Source organism: Saccostrea echinata, unplaced genomic scaffold, assembly GCF_033153115.1.
Source record: "Saccostrea echinata isolate AGI-Se365-2 ecotype Australia unplaced genomic scaffold, CSIRO_AGI_Sech_v1 ptg000041l, whole genome shotgun sequence".
NCBI lineage: Eukaryota > Metazoa > Mollusca > Bivalvia > Ostreida > Ostreidae > Saccostrea > Saccostrea echinata.
This window is the reverse complement of record NW_026889790.1, coordinates 4,635,723-4,658,857: the sequence shown is the minus strand read 5'-3', so window position 1 is coordinate 4,658,857 and position 23,135 is coordinate 4,635,723. Positions and strand designations below refer to the sequence as shown.

Genomic DNA, 23,135 nt, shown 5'->3' with positions numbered 1-23,135 from the left:
TTTTGTCTTGGAATCTTAGTATAAGGTTTTTGTACACATTTCTTTATCTGAAATTTAATCCACATTAGACGTAACATTCCTAAATGTGACAGTACAGCACAGTGTAGATTTATGTTTTTCTTATGAACAAAAACATGAACAAGAACAATTTTAAAAACACCTTTTAATTTTTAAGTGGACCTTCTGACAATGAAGCAATTTGAAGATAATACTCTTTTTCTTCTTTAACTTCAAGGATTACATGCTGGTGATACATTTCGATCAAATGAAATGTGTTGCATGAACACTGATGATTATCAAGTTTTCCGGAAATCCAAAGACTATCGACATTTTTTTTAAAGGTTTTAGCACGCATTATTATTTTCCGGCTTTGACACACTGGACCAAAAAAAACCCCATGAGGCATGTTTTTTAAACAATGCATTTAACAGAGATTTAAAACAAGACGAAATTAGAAAATCCATTTCAATTATTTTTGTATATGTTTAGGTATTGCAGAATCGATTTTCACAACCTGGAGATACTATTAGTAAGTAAAACTTGCAACAGACGAAATAGAGATTCGAACTATGAAATAACCAGGTAAAGTACAATCACTGCATTTAGCTATTTAGCTTGATTTACCTATGTAGCTTTATTTTGCTGCTTGAAGTGGCTTCATCTAGCCATTTTAATGCAATTTTTGATAGGTTTACATTAACTTTAATAAGACAAAGAATATGTAGCAGAAATGAATTTTGTTATATGCATTTATGCCTTGTATTTTCAATGTAATGTCATTATTAATATTTTCATGCATATATATATTGTTATAATGCCTTATCCCCCATATTATTTTGTTTATATTTACAAACCTTCTCAGCACGTGTTGCTTCCATCAAATCTTACGGGTAAATGTTTATATTTGATGATCTAAATTCTCATTGGCTATCAATACGGAAGTTAACCTTTTGGGTGTTACTAATTTCAGTCAAAGTTCATACCCTTGGGGTGTATTCACTAGATTTCAAGTTAAAGATTCTATTGTTTCCAAAGAGTATATAAACCCGTGTAACTGTTAGACACGTGGGGAATCTTGGAAAGCATTAACTTGCTGTAAGTTCTCTCACTTTAATAAAGGTTTATTAGGTATTTAACAGGTTGCACCCTTAGAAATTATGTTAAGATATTAGGCATTTTGACTAAATTGTCGTCGTCTATTGCTCCTGTTAAATTTATTAGGCCATAATTCTAAAAGCTAGGAGATAGGTTTTAAGGTATTCTTAAATAAATAAGGGGTTTTTCTAAATTACCCTAGGCCTTTTCCCCCGGCTAGGTTGGGCTAGCGTTTCCGTACGCTAGGTTGGGGGGTGATTTTTATACGGTTGTTGGGATTTTTTTTGACAAGGCAGGAATTTACAGTTGTTATTTTTTTTATACTATATTTTTTTGTTTGTCTATACAAAGGTTAATAAATTTTGTTGTTTGTTGGAACTGGTGTGTTCATTACGACTGACATGAGGTGTTGAATTAAGGTACAAATAAGTTCGGAAATAAGACCAAGCAGAATCTCAAATCAAAATAAGAACCTGGGAAATAATAAACATGAAATTATAGGAGAGTGTACAAAAAAATATTCTAGAACCACTAATGAAAATGGTGTTCTAAAGTTTACTCCTATTACAAATATGAGTGTGAATACTAATATTTGTACTGTGGAGTTTTAAAAAAAAAAAAGCACCCCAGTGCAAACGTAGTTTAAACATTGCTGCTTTTGATCAATTTAAAGGAAAAAGTATATTTCCTTTACACCACCTTGTGTGTGGTAAGGTATGGATAAATATTTGTAACAGTAAATGAGAAAATGACTGGGGCGGAAATTTAACCTGGGACCCCTGCATCACTAGTTAGGTGCTCTACCGACTGAGCTATCCAAGCCGATATCCATGGCCCAAACCATCACATTCCTCCCTCCTTGAATTGTCTTCATCCTCAAAGACACAACCCAAGTTTGTATATGCACCTGGCAGGACTTTCACCTGCGAGTCCAGGGGTGGTCAACGGCATCAATTCTGTAACTGGAAATGAGAAAATATATGGCTGGACTGGGAATTGAACCTGGGACCCCGGCATCACTAGTCAGGTGTTCTACCTTCTGAGCTATCCAGTCTGATATCCACGGCCCAATATGTTACATATGACTACTTCACATTTTGCTGCATTATTATCAGTCAATTATCAAATTGACCAAAACTGATCTTCTTTGTTAGTTCATTCAAGAAATAACTGTTTTGACACAAATGAACTGTTATATATAGCACCTAAAATTTTAAAACTTTGATTGCAATTGTGCTGAAGGAAAAACATTTTCAAGGGTGATTTTTTTTCGGAAATTGTTTTCAGATCAGTTCATCATGCTCATGGTTGGATGAAGCATACTGCATCAAAGTGCAGATTTTTTTGTACATCCTGAAAAAAAAATGCTCATTTAAAAAATTTGTATGATTTAGTTACTGTAGCAAAATTAACTATTCAGATATATAAATAAAGCTATGAAAGTAATTTAAGCTGAGTAGCTAAATGAAGTGATTGTACTGAACTTGATAAAATGAATTTTTACTGTGAAGACAAGAAATTTACCTAGCCAGCCAAAATGAGAAAAAGTATGAAATATTTTTAGTACCTACTTCTTGAAAAGAATGGCACCTGTGTAATCATAGACATAAATAACAGAGATTTGCAACTCCGTCATTAATGTTTATTTACTAAAATACATGATAGTCCTCACTCCTGGCATTATTTTTATTCCAAAACATGTTTTTTGCTCTTATTCAGTTATGTTATACTTAAATTGTAATTAATTTTTAAAACATGTATAAGGGTGCATAATTTTTAAAAAAGTTTTAAATCTATACAATGTTTTACAGTTTATTTAAAAAAACCAAACAAGGAAAATTTAAGAGATCATTGTCGGATCAAAAGTTGGTGAAATCTCAGAGACATGGCTGACTGCAGGTCACCTCCTTTAGATTCCTCATTTGTTATCATATAAAGAAACTTACAACATTATTTAATTTTGAAAAATATGTTGAATTGAATTTAAATGTTTAAGTTCTTTAGACTTGACAATTCTCAAGATTTTTATGACTTGAACAGTGCAGGATTGGAAAAAAGTAAGCAAGGTGTTGTGAGACTATAAACAGTTGTGAATCTCTGTTATTTGCATCTCTGATGAAACGTAGTTGAACCCCCTGTACCTTTGTAGCCTTGGTTACCAGCATCACAGCTCTGTGTCACAGAACTTTACATCCACATGGCATCTCTGATCTAGGATTTGGATCCACAGCCCAATACATATACATTTTTCCATTCCTTTTATAGAATTATCTTCCTTAAACATGTTAAATTTTCAAATTATGTACCACAAAATATTATATATCAAAACACATACACATTGAATAGATTTTTAGAATGTTTTGTTTTTAAGGATTTTAAACTCTACATTTGTATTTTTTTTAAGGAAAAGAAGCGTAGCTTAAGCATGGAGACTGTGATGTATACCTTGAACTGACATAAAAAAAAAGCAAGAGGAAAAGTTTGTAACAGCTTTGGCACTCTAAACTTCTAAAAATCTGTTCCATTTTACTTGGAAAGAAACTGAAGAATGGCAGAAGGAAGCATTGGTAAATTCACTTGTAATAACTGTGGAAAACAATTTAGAAAGCTGGTGTATCTCAAGTATCACGAAGAAAGTCACACTAAGAAAAATAATAAAGATAAAGGAGATGTTAATCATGTGAAGGAGGAAAATCCTGACTCTGATCCCGGTCTTAAAGTGGAAAAGATTGATTACTCCAGTGATGAATGGGATAAAAGTACTTTACCTCCCAGTCCTCAAAGTGAAGGAAGTAGTGAAGATAGCAAGGAAGGTCAGAGGTCAAGTCTGAAGATGAAACGCTTCATCTCAACTCAAAGTCATCTAAAGAAAAGTTATCGCTGTCATGAATGTGGAAAAGTATTTGGACGGTTGTCACATCTTAGGCGTCATGAAAAAATTCACACTGGAGAGAAAAATTTTATTTGTGAGGTTTGTGGCAAAGGTTTTTATCAGGGTACAGCCCTGAAGAATCACATGGTCACACACACAGGAGAAAAGCCATTTCAATGCGATGAATGTGGAAAACGTTTCGTTCAAAATGCAGCTTTAACTGTGCACCTGCAATTGCACAGGGGGGAAAAGTCACACATATGCGATATTTGTGGCAGAGCTTTTGCTCAAAAAAGTAATTTAAAAAAACACATAGAGAGGCATCAGGATGGATCTTCATACAGATGTGAACGCTGTTTTCGAGATTTCAAAACTAAAAGCATTTACCAAAATCATATGAAAAAGCATGAAGAAAAAATCATTGCACACTGTGACATTTGTAACAAGGGTTTCACAACTGAAGAAAAACTCCAGAGGCATGAAAAGGGACATTTAAGAAGTGGTGAACCGATTTGTAAAGTCTGTGGGAAAAGGTTTAAAAACCGTTCTAACGTGGAACGCCATATGATGATTCATACAGGTGACAAGCCATTTGTTTGTGAGGATTGCGGGAAGGCCTTTAATCAGCTACAATACCTTAACACACACATGATGATACACACAGGCCAGAAGCCTTACAAGTGTGAGATCTGTGGCAAAGCATTTGTTCAAAACCAAAACAAAAAGCAACACATGAAAACACACAGTGACCATCCTAAGAGAGTGAAGAAGCAAAGAGAAAATGAACAGACCCTGTCAGCTGATTCCAGTGATCATCCTATGGGAATGATGAAGCAAACAGTGAATGACCAGATCCTGTCAACTGATTCCAGTGATCATCCTATGAGAATGATGAAGCAAACAGTGAATGACCAGATCCTGTCAACTGATTCCAGTGTTCATCCTATGGGAATGATTAGGCAAACAGAGAATGACCAGATCCTGTCAACTGATTCCAGTGATCATCCTATGGGAATGATTAGGCAAACAGAGAATGACCAGATCCTGTCAACTGATTCCAGTGATCATCCTATGGGAATGATGAAGCAAACAGTGAATGACCAGATCCTGTCAACTGATTCCAGTGATCATCCTATGGGAATGATGAAGCAAACAGTGAATGACCAGATCCTGTCAGCTGATTCTGCAAAGTCTTTTGATGCTGGTGAACAAACATTTCTCTGATTCTTCAAGGTAATGCAAGAATCAATTCAAACACTAATCAATTCCAAATTATCCACTTCCTGTCAGCCTTGTCACTTTTTTAGTTTAATATGTAAAATACATAATTATATATGTAGTAATTGCTTACTTTCTTTGTGTAGTTAAGAATAATGATGTCTCAATAAGCATTGGCAGTGTTCATACTTTTCAAAGATGTGATTTCACTACCAGTTCAGCTACATGTATATGGACTAGTTTTCCCTAATTATGTCTTAATTAAATTTCACCTTTACAAAAAGCATAAAAAAGAGATTCTTTCTCATGTTGTTTTTAATTGCAAGATAATTATATAGAGAAGTGGACAGGATGACATCATTAATTCCACACTTGGGCAAAATAAATATGGAGCTTTTCAACAAACACTAAAGCATAATGTAAAAGCTAATAATAATCCTATCTGTCCATTATTCAGTATTATTTGTTATTGAATGTCCAGACCTTTCCTTCAGTTTCTTCACACTAGAGAATTTGGTGAGACACAGTTTTAAACTGTATGCCAAGTTTTTGTTGGCAGTGTGTATTTGACATACTTGAAAAAGATTTTGTTTAGCTTACCTGAACTGCATACATGTTATATGTCTGTTCACTTGTTTATTTTTAAATGGAATAATTAAAGAGTTGTATAAGGTTGGGACAAAAATAAAATATTTCTAGTCTGTGGTCCTTCTTTCTGCATTAAGTGTTGATTTCGAAAGAATTACTGAATTTTTATACCAAGCTTAAATGAGAAAATCTAAATGTCAAATTTATGCAGGTATTCGTTGAAATCACATGGATTCTCAAATCTTCTTTCTGCATTAAGTGTTGATTTCGAAAGAAATTCTATCCACTAAAGAACTACTGATGAGTACAATGGGATTTCCGAGATGCCCAGTATGCAAATGAATGAATGATAAAAGCTAATTATAAAATTGCTTTGTTCAATATTTTTAAAATCTATATTTAGAAGTTGTGTAAAGACTAACAGCATGATGGGTTTTGTCACTTGGTCATAAGATTTGAGAATCCATGTGATTTCAATGAATACCTGCATAAATTTGACATTTAGATTTTCTCATTTAAGCTTGGTATAAAAATTCAGTAATTCTACATTAGAGTTTTAAAAACAGCCATTTTTGTAAATGATTACAGCATAACTGCCATTTTTGAATATGATGATCATGTATAGAGTATATATATGTCTTATTAGATCAAATGTATTAGCAGCTATTACTATTGTAGTATGGAAAGGAGGAATGAGTTAATAATATATATATATATATATATATATATATATATATATATATATATATATATATATATATATATATATATATATATATACTGAAACGCAAAACAAACGCAACAAGCAGTAAACTATAAATATTTGAATTCTTTATCCATTTGACTTTCAAAAATGAATACAGTAAGGTAAAACACGATTTAAAAACATCAGAGATTTGATAAAAATGTTAAATGATTATCTTTTAACTTTAGAAAGTAACACATGACTGTTAAAACACCCCCCACCCCGGCCATTAAATTACAGCGTGCAAGACAGCCATACACAACAACTGCAGCTTGATTTCTACGATGCAATAAGTTTATCTATCTCGAGATCTGAGCGAAAGAAATATTTTTTGCCATTTTTAAATGCCCGTTTTTCAGATGATAATGTCGAATTTTCTCTAGCCTAGCGCAGTGTAGTAACCCTTGGACTTTCGGTCCAAGGACTGTCATTCATGCTAATGATACGTAAGAGCCTTTTGAGGCGTGATGTAGTGCATATTTGCATCTGCAACTCTCCATCACCTTTATTTTGAGATTTTCCAGATAGAGCAATGGAAATGCGTATTTACGTCATTTACGTCATAGATAATGGGTAACTCAATCGAACAATATCGTGCTGCAATTGGTCTTTTCTATTTATCTGGCAGAGGTACATCAAAAACATGTTTATGGTTGTTTTTTTCATGCGCATGTATATTGCAACTAATGAAAAATGTTTTTAGAATACTCACTCAGTGCTTGACATCCATTACACTAAAATCTGTGTACATCAACTTTTATTTACAATTTTTCACATATTTTCTATTGGCATGTGGTGACATTGAGGTCAATCCGGGCCCTGTTATTGAAAATGTCCTTGACATTCTACACCTTAATATCCGAAGTATTCGACACAAACTAGGTCATTTAAACTCTTTCGTTCACGACTTCGATCTTTTATGTTTTACAGAAACCCATCTTGACAATACCGTAAATAATGAAGACTTATATTTGGATGGATTTTGTAATATAATAAGAAAAGATAGGAACTGTTTCGGGGGAGGTGTCATGATTTATTTCTCTAACCAAATACGTGTTATTAGACGCCATGATTTTGAACCCTCTAACATTGAATGTATATGTATCGAAATTGATAACCATACCTCTAAAATCTTTTCATGCTGTGTATATCGTCCTCCGAACTCTGATAGTGGTTTTTAGCTCACCTGAGCCGAAGGCTCAAGTGAGCTTTTCTGATCACATTTTGTCTGTAGTCCGTCTGTCCGTCTGTCCGTCTGTAAACTTTTCACATTTTCGACTTCTTCTCAAGAACCACTGGGCCAATTTCAATCAAACTTGCCACAAAGTATCCTTGGGTAAAGGGGATTCAAGTTTGTTCAAATGAAGGGCCACGCCCTCTTCCAAGGGGAGATAATTAAGAATTCGTGAAAAATTAATGGCATCATTAAAAAATCTTCTTCTCAAGAACCACTGTGCTTGAAAACATGAAACTTATGTGGAAGCATCCTCAGGTAGTGTAGATTCAAGTTTGTTCAAATCATGACCCCCGGCGGTAGGGTTGGGCCACAATGGGCGATCAAAGTTTTACATAGGAAATATACAGGAAAAATCTTTAAAAATCTTCTTCTCAAGAACAGCAAAGCCATACTTGGTCATATTTATATGGTAGCATCCTCAGATAGTGTACATTCAAGTTTGTTCAAATCATGACCCCCGGGGGTCGGGTGGGGCCACAATGGGTGATCAAAGTTTTACATAGGAATATATAGGAAAAATCTTCAAAAATCTTCTTCTCAAGAACAGCAAAGCCATGATTGGTCATATTTACTTGGAAGCATCCTCAGGTAGTGTAGATTCAAGTTTGTTCAAATCATGACCCCCGGTGGTAGGGTGGGGCCACAATGGGCGATCAAAGTTTTACATAGGAATATATAGGAAAAATCTTTAAAAATCTTCTTCTCAAGAACAGCAAAGCCATGATTGGTCATATTTACATGGAAGCATCCTCAGGTTGTGTAGATTCAAATTTGTTCAAATCATGACCCCCGGGGGTCGGGTGGGGCCACAATGGGCGATCAAAGTTTTACATAGGAATATATAGGAAAAGTCTTTAAAAATCTTCTTCTCAAGAACAACAAAGCCATCATTGGTCATATTTATATGGTAGCATCCTCAGGTAGTGTAGATTCAAGTTTGTTCAACTCATGACCCCCGGGGGTCGGGTGGGACCACAATGGGCGATCAAAGTTTTACATAGGAATATATAGGAAAAATCTTTAAAAATCTTCTTCTCAAGAACAGCAAAGCCATGATTGCTCATATTTACATGGAAGCATCCTCAGGTAGTGTACATTCAAATTTATTCAACTCATGACCCCCGGGGGTCGGGTGGGGCCACAATGGGCGATCAAAGTTTTACATAGGAACACATAGTAAAAATCTTCTTCTCAAGAACAGCAAAGCCATGATTGGTCATATTTATATGGTAGCATCCTCAGATAGTGTACATTCAAATTTGTTCAAATCATGACCCCCGGGGGTCGGGTGGGGCCACAATGGGCGATCAAAGTTTTACATAGGAACACATAGTAAAAATTCTAAAAAAAAAAAAAAACAATTTATTAAGAATAGCAAAGCCATGATTGGTCATATTTATATGGTAGCATCCTCAGATAGTGTACATACAAATGTGCTCGAATCATGACCCCCGGGAGTCGGGTGGGGCCACAATGGGCCATCAAAGTTTTACATTGGAACACATAGTAAAAATCTTTAAAAAAAAACTATTTGTTAAGAATAGCAAAGCCATGATTGGTCATATTTATATGGAAGCATTCTTAGATAGTGTACATTCAAGTTTGTTCAAACATGACCCCTGTGGGTCGGGTGGGGCCACAATGGGTGATCAAAGTTTTACATAGGAATACATAGGTTAAATCTTTAAAAATCTTCTACTCAAGAACAGCAAAGCCATGATTGGTCATATTTAAATGGAAGCATCCTCAGATAATGTAGATTCAAATTTGTTCAATTCCTGACACCCCCCCCCCCCAACCACTTTTATATTTAAACTTTTCAACCTTTCAAGATTGAAGTGATTTCTGCTTTTTCCTAGCCATAGTGCTCAGGTGAGCGATGTGGCCCCTGGGCCTCTTGTTGGACCAAACTTTCATGGTGTATTGACAAAATGAGTGAAAAATCGGATAAAATAGTTTTAGTTGGTGATATTAATGTTGATCTTCTTAATACTCCACAAACACATATCATCCATGAAATTATTTCAACACACAACCTTGTTAATAATATTATCGAACCGACAAGAATTACGCACACGTCGAGCACGCTCCTTGACCCAATTCGCACTTCTGTTGACATTCAAGTTCGTGAATCGGGTACATTAGTAATGGACTCTTCCATAAGTGACCACAGAGCTACATATATATCGCTTTCTTCAAACATAAATTATAATCGATCTTACAAAAGAAAAGTGTGGGCTTATAAAAGAGCTGACTTTGAAAAACTAAATTCTTTAATTGAAAACTGTGATTGGAATAAGAACATAAACGAGGCTCATACAGTAGATATAGCATCAGAAAACTTTACTTCTGAATATCTTTCGTGTGTTCGTGAATGTATACCTGAACAAACGGTAACCATACGTCCTCGTGACAAACCATGGTTTGACTCACTTTTAAGGAAAACAATGAGAACTAGGAACCGACTTCGTAAGAAAGCACACAAAACTAAAAAAGATTCTGATTTTGCTGCATACAGAACGGTTCGAAATTCGGTAAATAATATGAAAAAATATGCGATAACAAATTACTACGACAATATAGATACATTCTTAGAGGATTCAAGCAAAAATAATAATAAACTATATTGGAAGTTGATGAAAGACGCATTCAACGTGAAATTGTCTAACGAAATCCCACCAATAGAAATAAATAATGATAACGGTATAAAACATTTTGCTTATTCAGATATCGATAAGATTGAAGCGATAAATTCGTATTTTTCTTCAATTTCGACAATTGACGATTCAGATGAAACATTGCCAAACATGTACAATTTGTGTAGTGACACACTCTGTAATATTGTCATCGAGGAACAAGAAGTAATAGATATTATATCAATTCTTCCCGTGAACAAAGCCATAGGTCCTGACTGTATTAGTCACAAAATGTTAAAATCTACTCTTTATACAGTTGCTAAACCACTTACATTGTTGTTTAACAGGTCTTTATCAGAAAAAACGTTTCCAGCTTTTTGGAAAATCGCTCATGTTATTCCCCTGTTTAAAAAAGATGATCCCTCTTTAGTTTCTAATTATAGACCTGTGTCGTTACTATCTTGTGTTAGCAAAATTATGGAGAGAATTATTTTCAAACATATGTACAATTATTTTCATTGTAATAATTTGTTTTATCGATATCAGGCAGGATTTTTACCAGGTCATTCCACTGTGTATCAATTACTAGAAACATATCATAGTATTGTTCAAAATATTGATGAAGGTAAATCATGTTGTATGGTTTTCTGCGATCTTTCAAAAGCTTTTGACAGAGTATGGCACAAGGGGCTTCTTTTTAAATTACAAACTTACGGTATATCAGGTGATCTTCTTCAGTGGTTTTCTAGTTATTTGTATAAAAGGTCACAAAAAGTAATGTATAAGGATCTGTTATCATCAAAACTAGATATTTTTGCAGGTGTACCCCAAGGTTCTGTTTTAGGTCCACTTTTATTTTTGATATATGTAAATGATGTTGCTCTAAATATGTTATCAATGTGTAGACTTTTTGCTGATGATAATTCTTCATACAATATACTTGATATTGAATATAATTTAAATCATGATTTACATATTCTGGAACTTTGGTCAAATCAGTGGCTTCTAAAATTCAACCCTTCCAAAACAAAAGTTATTTTTTTCAACAAGAAAAATATTTCTGTTATGCCTAAATTATTTTTTAAAGGCGACAGACTGGAGTGTGTCCCAGTTCATCGTCACTTAGGTCTATTGTTGTCACAAAACCTTAGCTGGTCAGAATACATTGATAGCACTGTAAACAATGCTTATAAAAAACTTGGGCTTTTAAAAAAACTTAAGTTTAAAATTGGTAGGACACACCTTTCAAAATTATATGTCACATTTATCAGACCCTCGCTCGAATACGCTTCTATTGTTTGGGATGGCTGCTCTAACCTTGATGCCGAAAAGCTTGAAAGAGTTCAGCTATCTGCAGCTAGGATTGTTACAGGACTTCCAATTTTTGTGTCAAGAGAAATACTTTACTCTGAAACTGGCTGGGAAACGTTGAAATTTAGGCGCTATGTCGCAAAAATGACGACTATGTACAAAATTCATAATGGTTGTGTACCTGAATACTTGAATGATATTGTTCCACACAAGCGTGAAAAAATATCAAAATATAATACCCGTAATAAAGAACAATTCACTGCTCCAAGATGCAGATTAGAATTATACAAAAGGTCTTTTATACCCGATGCTGTGAAACAGTGGAATTTATTAAAGATAGAAACAAGAGAAGCCATCTCACTCAATGTATTTCGTAAAAACTTAACTACAGAACTAAAAAATCCCCCAATCTATTTTTCATTTGGCAAACGTTATACAAATATAATCCATACTAAACTTAGACATAATTGTATACTTAACTATGATCTACACAAACGAAATATTATTAATAGTCCTTTATGTTCATGTGGAAAGTATGAAGATGTTTATCATTTCTTTTTTGCCTGTAGAAATTACCCAAACGCTAGGAATAATCTTTTTAACCGCCTATTTTTTTTAGTGAATTGGTCACTATTGACACAAATTTGTTATTATGGGGTGATGTAAATTTGCCTTTACAAACCAATACAAATATTTTTGCTGCTGTGCATAAATTTATTGATGAAACCTGTAGATTTTAAATTTGCTATGTTATTGAACAGATATTTCACTTGTATCACTTTTTAAATTTATATTTCTGTGTACTATTTCAATTGCATGACATGTAGTAATATATTTAAGGAGAGGAACTAGTAAGTTGTAAGAACTTGTTTCCAATCCTTTTGATTTAGTCAATAAAATATGTTCAAAACAAAAACGTCATTTTCAGGAATCCTTGGCATCGCTTACGGAAAAGAAAGGAGAATTTATTTCTCGGAATATTGCTGCATTACTTATGATGAACAGATACAAACCTTTAAAACCCCATATTATTGCCAAATGTTTTGTTAAACATGCAATTTTTGATTTCTGTTAAGCGGACTCAAACTTAACTTCCGGTAATGGTATGAAAATCATTTAACCGTTAAATTACCGATATTTACAAAGTTAAAGATGTCCTTACTTTTTAGATACAAAATTATATCCTATATATAATATTTCCCCCTAAAATAGGATGTTGCGTTTCTTTTGCGTTTCAGTATATATATGTATACTGAAAAACATATGGCTGGACCGGGAATCGAACCCGGGACCCCTGCATTACAAATCAGATGCTTTAACCACTGAGCTATCCAGGCCGATGTCCTCCGTGCAGCCTAAATTCCTACACTATCAAGCATTATTGTCTAGCTAGATTAAAAATAAGTACTTGCTTCTGATGAAAGAAAAATGAAGCATTTACATATATCTATTAATTAAAGTAAAGATGTAACAAAGCAAAGTGTGAAATTGTCATATGTCAGAGGTTTTCATATATTGCATTTGTTGATACACTAACATCACATCCAAGTATATCCTAATTTAATCTTAACATAGGTCCCAAATAAGTTCTCTCTCTCACACACAGAAAATACAGTTTTAGGCCTTTCTCCTACTTGAAACATGATTTTCTCAGGAATAATCCCCTAAATATAGATAACTGGTATAATTGTATTCAGAATCGATTGTGTCAGGTAGCACACAGACTATCGCAAATGCATTTTTCACAGAATGACATGAGTTTTGGAGTGTCTTTGTACATTGATAACAAGAGACTTATAAGCCACATTGCTCACCTGAGCATTTTTGGCTAGGAAAAAAAAGTAGCAATCGTATTAAAAAGTTAAAATAGAAAAGTGGTCAGGGTCAATGGAGTGGGGATGATTTGCATGAACAAACTTGAATCTACGCGACCTGAGGATGCTTCTGTACATGTATATTCTTTCTATTCCTTTGTATAACTTTGATCCTCTGTTGTGGCCCCTCATACCTCTTGGGGTCATGATTTGAACAAATTTAATTCTACATTACTTGAGGATGCTTCTGTATTCATATGACTAATCATGGCTTTGCTGTTCTTGAGAAGATTTTTAAAGATTTTTCCTATGTATTCCTATGTAAAACTTTGAGTGGCCCCAACCTACACCCAGGGGTCTATATTTGAACAAAATTGATTCTATACTACCTGAGCATTTTTCCATATAAATATGACCAATCATGGCTTTGCTGTTCTTAAGATTTAAAAAAATTATGTATTCCTAGGTAAAACTTTGATCGCCCATTGCAGCCCCACATTCAGGTTATGACCTGAACAAACTTGATTCTACAATACATGTGGATACTTCCAAATAAATGTCATTATGTGACAAATAATGGCTTTGCTGTTCTTGAAAAGTCTTTTTTTTTTTAGATATTTTCCCTATGTCTACCTATGTAAAAAAAAAAAAAAAAAAAGATCGCCCATTGCAGCCCAATTCTACCCCCAGGGGTCATGATTTGAACAAATTGTATTCTACAGTACATGAGGATACTTGCATATTAATATGACAATCTTTGCTTTGCTGTTCTTGAGAAGAGGATTTTTAAAGGTTTTTCTTTTATATTCCTGTGTAAAACTTTGATGGCCAATTGTGGCCCCACCCTATCACATGGGCTCATGAATTGAACAAACTTGATTCTACACTATCTGAGGATGCTTCCATATAAATATGACCAGTCATTGCTTTGCTGTTTTTGAGAAGAAAATGTTTAAAAGTTTTTCTTTTGTATTCCCATGTAAAACTTTGATCGCCCATTTTAGCTCCACCCTACCCCAGGAAGTCACGATTGGTCAAATTTGAATGCACACTACCAGAGGATGATTCCACTTAAGTTTCATATTTATAGCCCAGTGGTTCTTGAGAAGAATTTATTTTAAAAGATGCCATTAATTTTTCACTAACTCGTAATTATTTACCCTTACTATTTTCTAGCCCAGTGGTTCTTGAGAAGATTTTTTTTTTAAAGATGCCATTAATTTTTCACTAACTCGTAATTATTTACCTTTGCAATTGGAAGAAGGCGTTGCCCTTCATTTGAACAAAATTGAATCCCCTTTACACAAGGATATTTTGTGGCAGATTTAATTGAAATTGACCTAGTGCATCTTGAGAAGGAGTCGAAAATGCGAAAAGTTTACAAACAAACAGACGGACGCCGGACAAAATGTGATCAGAAAAGTTCACTTGAGCTAATAATATTACAGAGAGAAAGTATCAATAAATATGGCAAAACTGACTTCAAGTAAAATATATATAAAATCACAAGGATAGATAGTACGTATTCGGTGTTTCAAACTTTCTTAGACTAGTGATATGGGCAGCCCAAATTTGTTTAGGGTCAATTGAAATCTAGTTTTCTTATGTAAATCGGGTTGTTCCACGGATATTTTTTGTGTACATTTAAATTGCATGTACAAACAGTGACCCCTTCCTCCTTTTTGTGGCATAAAGGTGATCTTACAGCAAATCTCCAGTTTATTTGATCAACGCAGTGTCGATAATTATATAGAGTATAGCTCAACATTATGTTTTAAAAATCCAGCGAAACTTTTATGATTAATTTTAAAAGTTTAATTTAGATACAAAATCAAAAAATCAATTTTGAATCATTGCTAAGGAAATAAATTTGCTCTTTTGAAAGTCATCCTTTACTTTGGATTGAAGCTAGATTGTCTGAAGGAAGGGATCATTCATTATTTAATGAGAAGGTGGTAGCACCAATTCAAAACGTATAGGTGATATCACCAATTCGAATAGTTGTTGTTACCTATTTGAAAAGGTGATATCACATATTCAATTTAGGTGATATCACCTATTCGAATAGGTGATATCATCTATTTACTTTCAAAAGGTGATATCACCAATTCGAATTGGTGCTACCACCTATTCGAATAAGTGATAACATCACATTTTCGAATTGGTGATATTGCTAAATGGCGATAGCAAAACGATGCCTCATAGAGTAACTATTGGCCTAACCTCGTCCTAAAAATGGATTAGTTTTACTTTCCATTGAAATACTGGGAATTCAAATAATCTAGATATGTTTCAATTTGAATTTATTTCTGAGAAATTAAGTGCACAGCATCCTGTTGATGGTGTCAACTGTTATGAGTGTTGGATAAATTATTAGCCAAACTTCGATCTGAAAATGGATTTCTTTTTCGATGAAATTTTAATGAAATCTGAAAACTTTTTATTTAAATTCATGTTTTGAGGATATATTAATTTCAGCCGTGTGATATTGTGGATTAAGTGTGAACTTAATGTTTATTATTCATGGATTTAAAGGTGCGAAATCAATTCCATGTTGTGTTGAGTTTTTGGATTTACTAAGATCTACGTTTTCTTATATGCATTAATTCTTTGAAAATTTTCTCCTCTGCTCCTTGGTATAAGGCCGATAAATTAAGAACAGGGTAATGATGAGCAAGGTTGTGTCTTCCAAATTCTGAGTTTCATGGCCCATGGGTCATATGTTCTGGTGCTAGGGCGTGGCACTGTTGAATATAAAGTGAAAATGCGTTATTTCTTTAAAAAAATCTCCTCCTCTGCTCCTGGGTACTAAGCAAACAAACTAAATGCATAGTTATGAAGAGGAAGGGTGCATCGTTCAGAATTGTGAATTGTATTAATAACGAAATCCTTGTATATAACTTAATTAACAGGTTATTTGATTGAATGAGAATACAAGAAGGAATATTATATATATAGAAATAAAATAAAAATAAATGTTTGGTTTAAATGAGCAAAACATGTTCAAGGTCAGATTCTTGCTTGGAAAGCAATATAAAAGATTGACATAAAGATTATTTATGTAGCACAAGGGCCGATAGTATACAGTATGTTTATACTGTGGTGAGTTATGAGTGAGTTATTGTCAGTAAAGTCATGATTTCAGAGTTTAGTTGGCAAGAGGATGATAAAGTTGTTTTATACTTTATCAAAGTGAAAAAAAATGATCAGAGAGAGCCAGAGTGACTAGGGCATGTTTTAGTTAGTGACAAGCGGCAAATAACCACGTTGTCTCTCTTTGTTCACTTAATTGTAGCACTTGGCAGGTGACAAAAACATTTATGTATATATTGAATACCTTACACTCTAAGCAAGTGTCCATTGTATTGGTATATTTTGCATTCATTATCAACCCCTGTAAGACTGCGTAAAAGTACGATCCCAAGGAGATCACTTGGGTCTTGCACATTACAATAGCAAAGGTATTTTTATCAGATTTTTGAAATTTTAGGGCAACAAACTTCATCTATCATTTAATTTTGTTTTTTACATCTATGGATACTTTACAGTATTGTATTATACTCAGGTGACCGTTAAGGTCCTTGGGCCTCTTGTTTAAATACTAGTGAATTTTCTAATAATCTCCGGGTAAAATCAAAAGATATCCCCTGGCAGATATACAAACTAACAATAGATTTACATGTACAGACGGTTTTTACCAATTTCCCTTAGATATTTTAATTACCGCTATCTCGTATCTAAGCTCTTTTTCCAAAAATAGAGGACTGATGTCTTCAGGGTATGAAGGTAACCATTTTTATCGGCAAATTCAAGCTGAATCACTTCTTTTGCAACAAATTTGATCTTTTATCAGTGACAGAATTGATATGACAGTTAAATCGAATCCATAGTATCGTTAACAGCAATAAGGAATTTTAGATATGGCTGAAAGTTAACACTGCACAATAGCAGTATCTTAAATGTCAATGAAATATATACAGTGTATATTTCTTTGAGTGATTGTGATAGTTTATTCATTATTATATTGTTTTGCAATCAATATCCAGATAGGACTAAGAAAAAATATAAATAACAGATTCCGGTTATTTGTCCAATTCCACTTTTCTATTTGTCGATCATTTTTATTCTGCGTAGTCTGCAGAGACTTCATGTAAGTTTGTTTTGAATTCATATTAACAAATTAAGCATAAATTTTTAAGAAGGAAACCTAAGTTAACGTACAGAGTTCGATTCGTGATCAGGAGGCCCGGGTTCGATTCTCGTTCGCCGCGCCTCGTCAAACCTAAGACGTAAACATTGGTAGTGATTATTCCTTCGTCAAGCGCCCGGTCACGGGTCATTCGGATGAGACCTTAAAAACCGAGGTCCCGTGTCACTCTAGGCGTCAACAGTGGCCGTCAGCTATCATCCGCATCTGTACTCGGCAATGCTGGTACCGGACATCCATGACTGTACCTGCTCACTAATATCAAAAACGGAATGTCAGAGCAAGATTTTCCGGATTGTTCAACATATTAAACTATATGTTGTTAATTAAGTATGGATTGTTTTTTAATGAAAAATACGAAATGTTTTAATATGGAGGAAAGAAAATTTCTGATTTTGAATATATCTACTTTATGGAAGGCTGTAATCGCCAAAACGGTAACGATAACTGGCTTAGTGAATATATCGCGGAAAATATATGTAAACTTGACTATGCCTAAATCCATTGCATGTACTACAACGTACATTTTGTATATCTATGACTGTATACCTGTGCCTGATATACAACATCTGCGACTGTACCTGTGTCGTACATACACACTACCACTGACTCAACCCGCGCTTGATTAATAACATCCACAACAAAAAATTCTGTGGATTTTCTCCGATTTAGATTTAGACTGAATTCAATCAAAGCGCAATTAACGCTAATCTTTAAATTACCCATGACAGTGATACCGAGACAAACGATGTCAGCAGTGATTAGGGAAGGATCCAAAAAGGTTTACAGATTTAAATTTAAAGCTTTATGTTCAGAGAACAATATGAGCCAGGACTTTATTTTTTTTTTTTTGGGGGGGGGGGGGGGGCTGGGGGCATGATTTCAATATCCTACGTGGTCAATAATAATGATGAATTTAAAATGAAACGTGCTTGTATAATTATAGAAAATATACGAGTAAACAATAAACAAAGTAAAATAAAAAAGAAATTAAAATAAATATTGGAATTAATTTGTAATCCTAAATTTTATGTAAGAAAGTATAAGTACGTCACAATAATATTAATTTCATCCAAGTACATAAAATTTACTAGGCACAGGTATCAAAGTTGTAAAAATAGGCTGCATGTAAGACACCCCCCCCCAAAAAAAAAAAAAAAAATCTCAAAAGAAATAAAAATTAATTTTATATGCATGGAACAATTAACATCTTGACTGGTCGATAACCGTGGTGTGATACCTGAAATATGTAGGGTATGGTATTAAAATAATTGATCATATTAAAGGAAATTAATGCTATAATTATCGATAACATCCGAAGAAAATATTTGTATAAGTAAATATTTTTATTAGATCCACCTCTCTAAGATTCTGCAATCAATCTATAGGGAATATCGGTGAATAGCGTTAATAGCACCTTTATTTTGTTCAGCTCAAAGAAAATCGTAAGGAATTCTTGGGATGCAACATCCACAACTGTACCTGTCCTGACAACTCTTGAAATTTTACACCATGACTGTACCGGTGCCTGATTGACAACATCCACGACTGTACCTGTCCAGTACACACACTTTATTCTACATCCCTGACTGTACCTGTACATTATAAACAACATCCATGACTGTACCTGTCCAGTACACACACTTTATTTTACATCCATGACTGTACCTGTGCTTATAAACAACATCCATGACTGTACCTGTGCAGTATACACATCTTACTCTACATCCATGACTGTACCTGTGCTTATTAACAACATCCATGACTGTACCTGTCCAGTACACACACTTAATTCTACATCCATGACTGTACCTGTGCCTTATTAACAACATCCACAACTGTACCTGTTCTGTATTCACACTTTATTCTACATCCATGATTGTACCTGTGCATTATTAACAACATCTACGACTGTACCTGTCCTGCATTCACACTTTGCTCTACATCCATGACTGTACCTGTGCCTTACAAACATCATCCACGACTGTACCTGTCCAGTACTTACACTTTATTCTACATCCATGACTGTACCTGTACCTTATAAACAACATCCCTGACTGTACCTGTGCATACATGAACATTTTATTCTGAATCCATGACTGTACCTGTGCCTTATAAACAACATCCAGGACTGTACCTGTCCAGTACACACACTTTATTCTACATCCATGACTGTACCTGTGCCTTATAAACAACATCCCTGACTTTACCTGTGCATATATGCACACTTTATTCTGAATCCATGACTGTACCTGTGCCTTATCAACAACATCCACGACTGTACCTGTCCAGTACACACTTTATTCTACATCCATGACTGTATCTTTGCGTTATTAACAATACCCAATAAAAGTTTCTCAAGGCCCTACTAAAAGTTTGTTCGTTTGTCGTTTGTGACCCGAACTCCCACCCCCAATGCAACCCCCACCCGTCAAAAAAATTGAATCATATGCCTGCAAGAAAGTGTGAAATTTAGACTTTTGTTTTTAAGAGGAAATTCTCTTTATTTCGATATACTCCATCCTCGCTTCACAACTTCTGCCAAGTTTTATTATTATTGTAGAAGAGTTTATAGGTAATGGATTAATTATTTTAAAACCAGTGTCAAAAAATTAACTGCTCGAATTTAAAACTCTTCTCATAAAGAGGGGGGGGGGAGGGTTAGACAATTTTATAAATTGAAATCGGGCTTTAAACATAACGAGTGAACCAGATTTTCAAATACTCATGGAAATGGATAATTAACCATCAAATCTCTTCATATGATTAACTTATGTAAAAGTCAACTGACATATTAGATTCATTGGCAATAAAATGACTATTTTTGCTGCTTTTAGTCTGTAAACATATGTTCTACACCCTCCTCCACCCCCCCCCCCCCAACAACCCACTCCCCTGAAACAACAAACAATTGGTATAAATTTGAATTTGTGAAATAACAATTCATAATACTTGAAAAAGGAATTGTTGTTTCAGTGAAGGGGGGGGGGGTATTTTCCATTGATTTCTATAGAGATGAAGTTGTACCAAAATTATAGACTTATCTCTCTTTGTTTTCCCAAATAAGTTATGTTTTTTGACAAAATTCACATTAATATTCGGTATATTAATATGAAAAAATCATTCCAATTTTTTAACTTTCTAAATTAACTCTGCGATAGGTGGCAGAATTTTACTATCATTCTTGCTATCATATGGTTTATTCAAGCATGCGTATTAAAGCTATTGAGACAAGCCTTCTGCATTAGCATTACTAGTCCCCTACCGGCAAGTGTAATCTGGTTCCCATTAAAAATTGAAAATGCTGTAATTCTGTCAAAAAATCATTGAAGCGGAACATAATGCAAACTTGATCTGTAACTCATCAATACAAACTTACATACCAAAATCAACTTAATATCTGCAAGCGTTTAGAAAAAAAGTGCGGAAAACCAAGTGGGACAGAGTGTCAGAGAGACAGAGGGACAGCTAGGCGGACAGACAGACAGACGGACGGACGGACAGACTCAGAGGAAACCTATCGTCCCCTCCGGTTTCAATTTATTTTATTCTTGATGAAAGGGCAGATTACTCTATTTGCATAAATGTACCACAAAATTAGAACTCTTTAGTGTGCAGTGTATAGAGGGCTCTTAAGCACATGAAAAAAAAAATCCAACTTTTTCCTCATTTTCCCCTCCTGTTTATGTCATGTTTCATCATTGGGTTATACTATCATAGTTTACAACTGATTATACGTCAAACGTATACGACAAATGTTTATTAAAATTAATTAAAATTAATAATAGTAATTGGCTATGAGTTGACATATAGCTTTGAGTTTTCCACCTGTACACTGATGATTATTCGTGTCTCGAACTTGATTCTAATTGATTTTCATGGTCAAAGATTCAATAACACACTTAAAGATCAAAATTTGTCAGTGAAATAAAATTGTTTAAATATTGTTGTTTTTTATGGTAGGATATGGTCCAAATACAGTATACAATACGTACCTCTTAAACCCTGAGAAGTTTATTGTGTGTAAATCTTGATTATAAGGCATAGGTACAGTCATAGATGTAGTGTGTGTCATGCACAGGTACAGTTGTGGATGTTGTTTATAAGGCACAAGTACATCATGGATGTAGAATAAAGTGTGTGTACTGGACAGGTACAGTCGTAGATGTTGTTTATAAGGCAGAGGTACAGTCATGGATGTAGAATAAAGTGTGTGTACTGGACAGGTACAGTCGTGGATGTTGTTTATAAGGCACAGGTACAGTCATAGATGTAGAACAAAATTGTGTGCATCGGACAGGTACAGTCGTGGCTGTTGTTTATAAGGCACAGGTACAGTCATGGATGCAGAGTAAGATGTGTATACTGCACAGGTACATTCGTGGATGTTGTTTATAAGGCACAGGTACAGTCATGGATGTAGAATGAAGTGTATGTACTGGACAGTTTCAGTCATGGATGTTGTTTATAAGCACAGGTACAGTCATGGATGTAGAATAAAATGTGTGTACTGGACAGGTACAGTTGTGGATGTTGTCAATCAAGCACCGGTACAGTCATGGTGTAAAATTTCTAGAGTTGTCAGGACAGGTACAGTTGTGGATGTTGCATCCCAAGAATTCCTTACGATTTTCTTTGAGCTGAACACAATAAAGGTGCTATTAACGCTATTCACCGATATTCCCTATAGATTGATTCCAGACAATTGATTGCAGAATCTTAGAGAGGTGGATCTAAAAAAATATTTACTTAAACAAATATTTTCTTCGGATGTTATCAATAATTATAGCATTAATTTCCTTTAATATGATCAATTATTTTAATACCATACCCTGCAAATTTCAGGTATTACACCACGGTTATCGACAAGTCAAGATGTTAATTGTTCCATGCATATAAAATTAATTTTTATTTCTTTTGAGAATTTTTTTTTTTTTTTTTGGGGGGGGGGTCATCCAGCCTATTTTTACAACTTTGATACCTGTGTCTTGTAAATTTTATGAACTTTGTCAATAAATAAAGGTTTTTTGTCAGGAATTATTCTTTTTCAGGGCATAGGAGGCTACTTCCTGGGGTGCACTTGAGATGTTTATATATAATACATTGAAAACGCGTGGATCAGTCCATTTCACCCGTATATATCGTAAGACATATATTTATGGGGAAAAACCTGTGTTTTTCATTGACACCACTTGCGTGATCAATGAAATGGGTGAAATTGACGTACTTACACTTTCTAACATAAAATTAAGGATTGCAAATTAATTCCAATATTTATTTTAATTTCCTTTTTTATTTTACTTTGTTTATTGTTTACTCGTATATTTTCTATAATTATACTAGCATGTTTCATTTTAAATTCAACATTATTATTGAGCACGTAGAATATTGAAATCATGCCCCCCCCTCCCC

At 34.2% G+C, this 23,135-nt stretch overlaps 1 protein-coding gene and 1 non-coding gene across 3 annotated transcripts; one reads left to right on the top strand and one right to left on the bottom strand.

Moving 5' to 3' along the window:
* Positions 1 to 430: 430 nt before the first annotated feature.
* Positions 431 to 5,886, top strand: LOC133200963 (zinc finger protein 681-like). Of its 2 annotated transcripts, none has more exons than XM_061336774.1 (2): positions 431 to 529; positions 3,500 to 5,886. In XM_061336774.1, exon 2 carries the CDS (start codon positions 3,644 to 3,646, stop codon positions 5,189 to 5,191), a length of 1,548 nt encoding a protein of 515 aa, XP_061192758.1. In that variant the 5' UTR covers positions 431 to 529; positions 3,500 to 3,643; the 3' UTR covers positions 5,192 to 5,886. The 2 variants fall into 2 exon arrangements, with proteins under 2 accessions (XP_061192758.1, XP_061192759.1); XM_061336775.1 differs by having other exon boundaries at positions 431 to 582.
* Positions 5,887 to 12,966: 7,080 nt separating this feature from the next.
* On the bottom strand, positions 12,967 to 13,040 carry Trnat-ugu (transfer RNA threonine (anticodon UGU)). Its single transcript has one exon. It is a non-coding gene; the product is annotated as a tRNA-Thr (tRNA).
* Between the last annotated feature and the right edge of the window lie 10,095 nt (positions 13,041 to 23,135).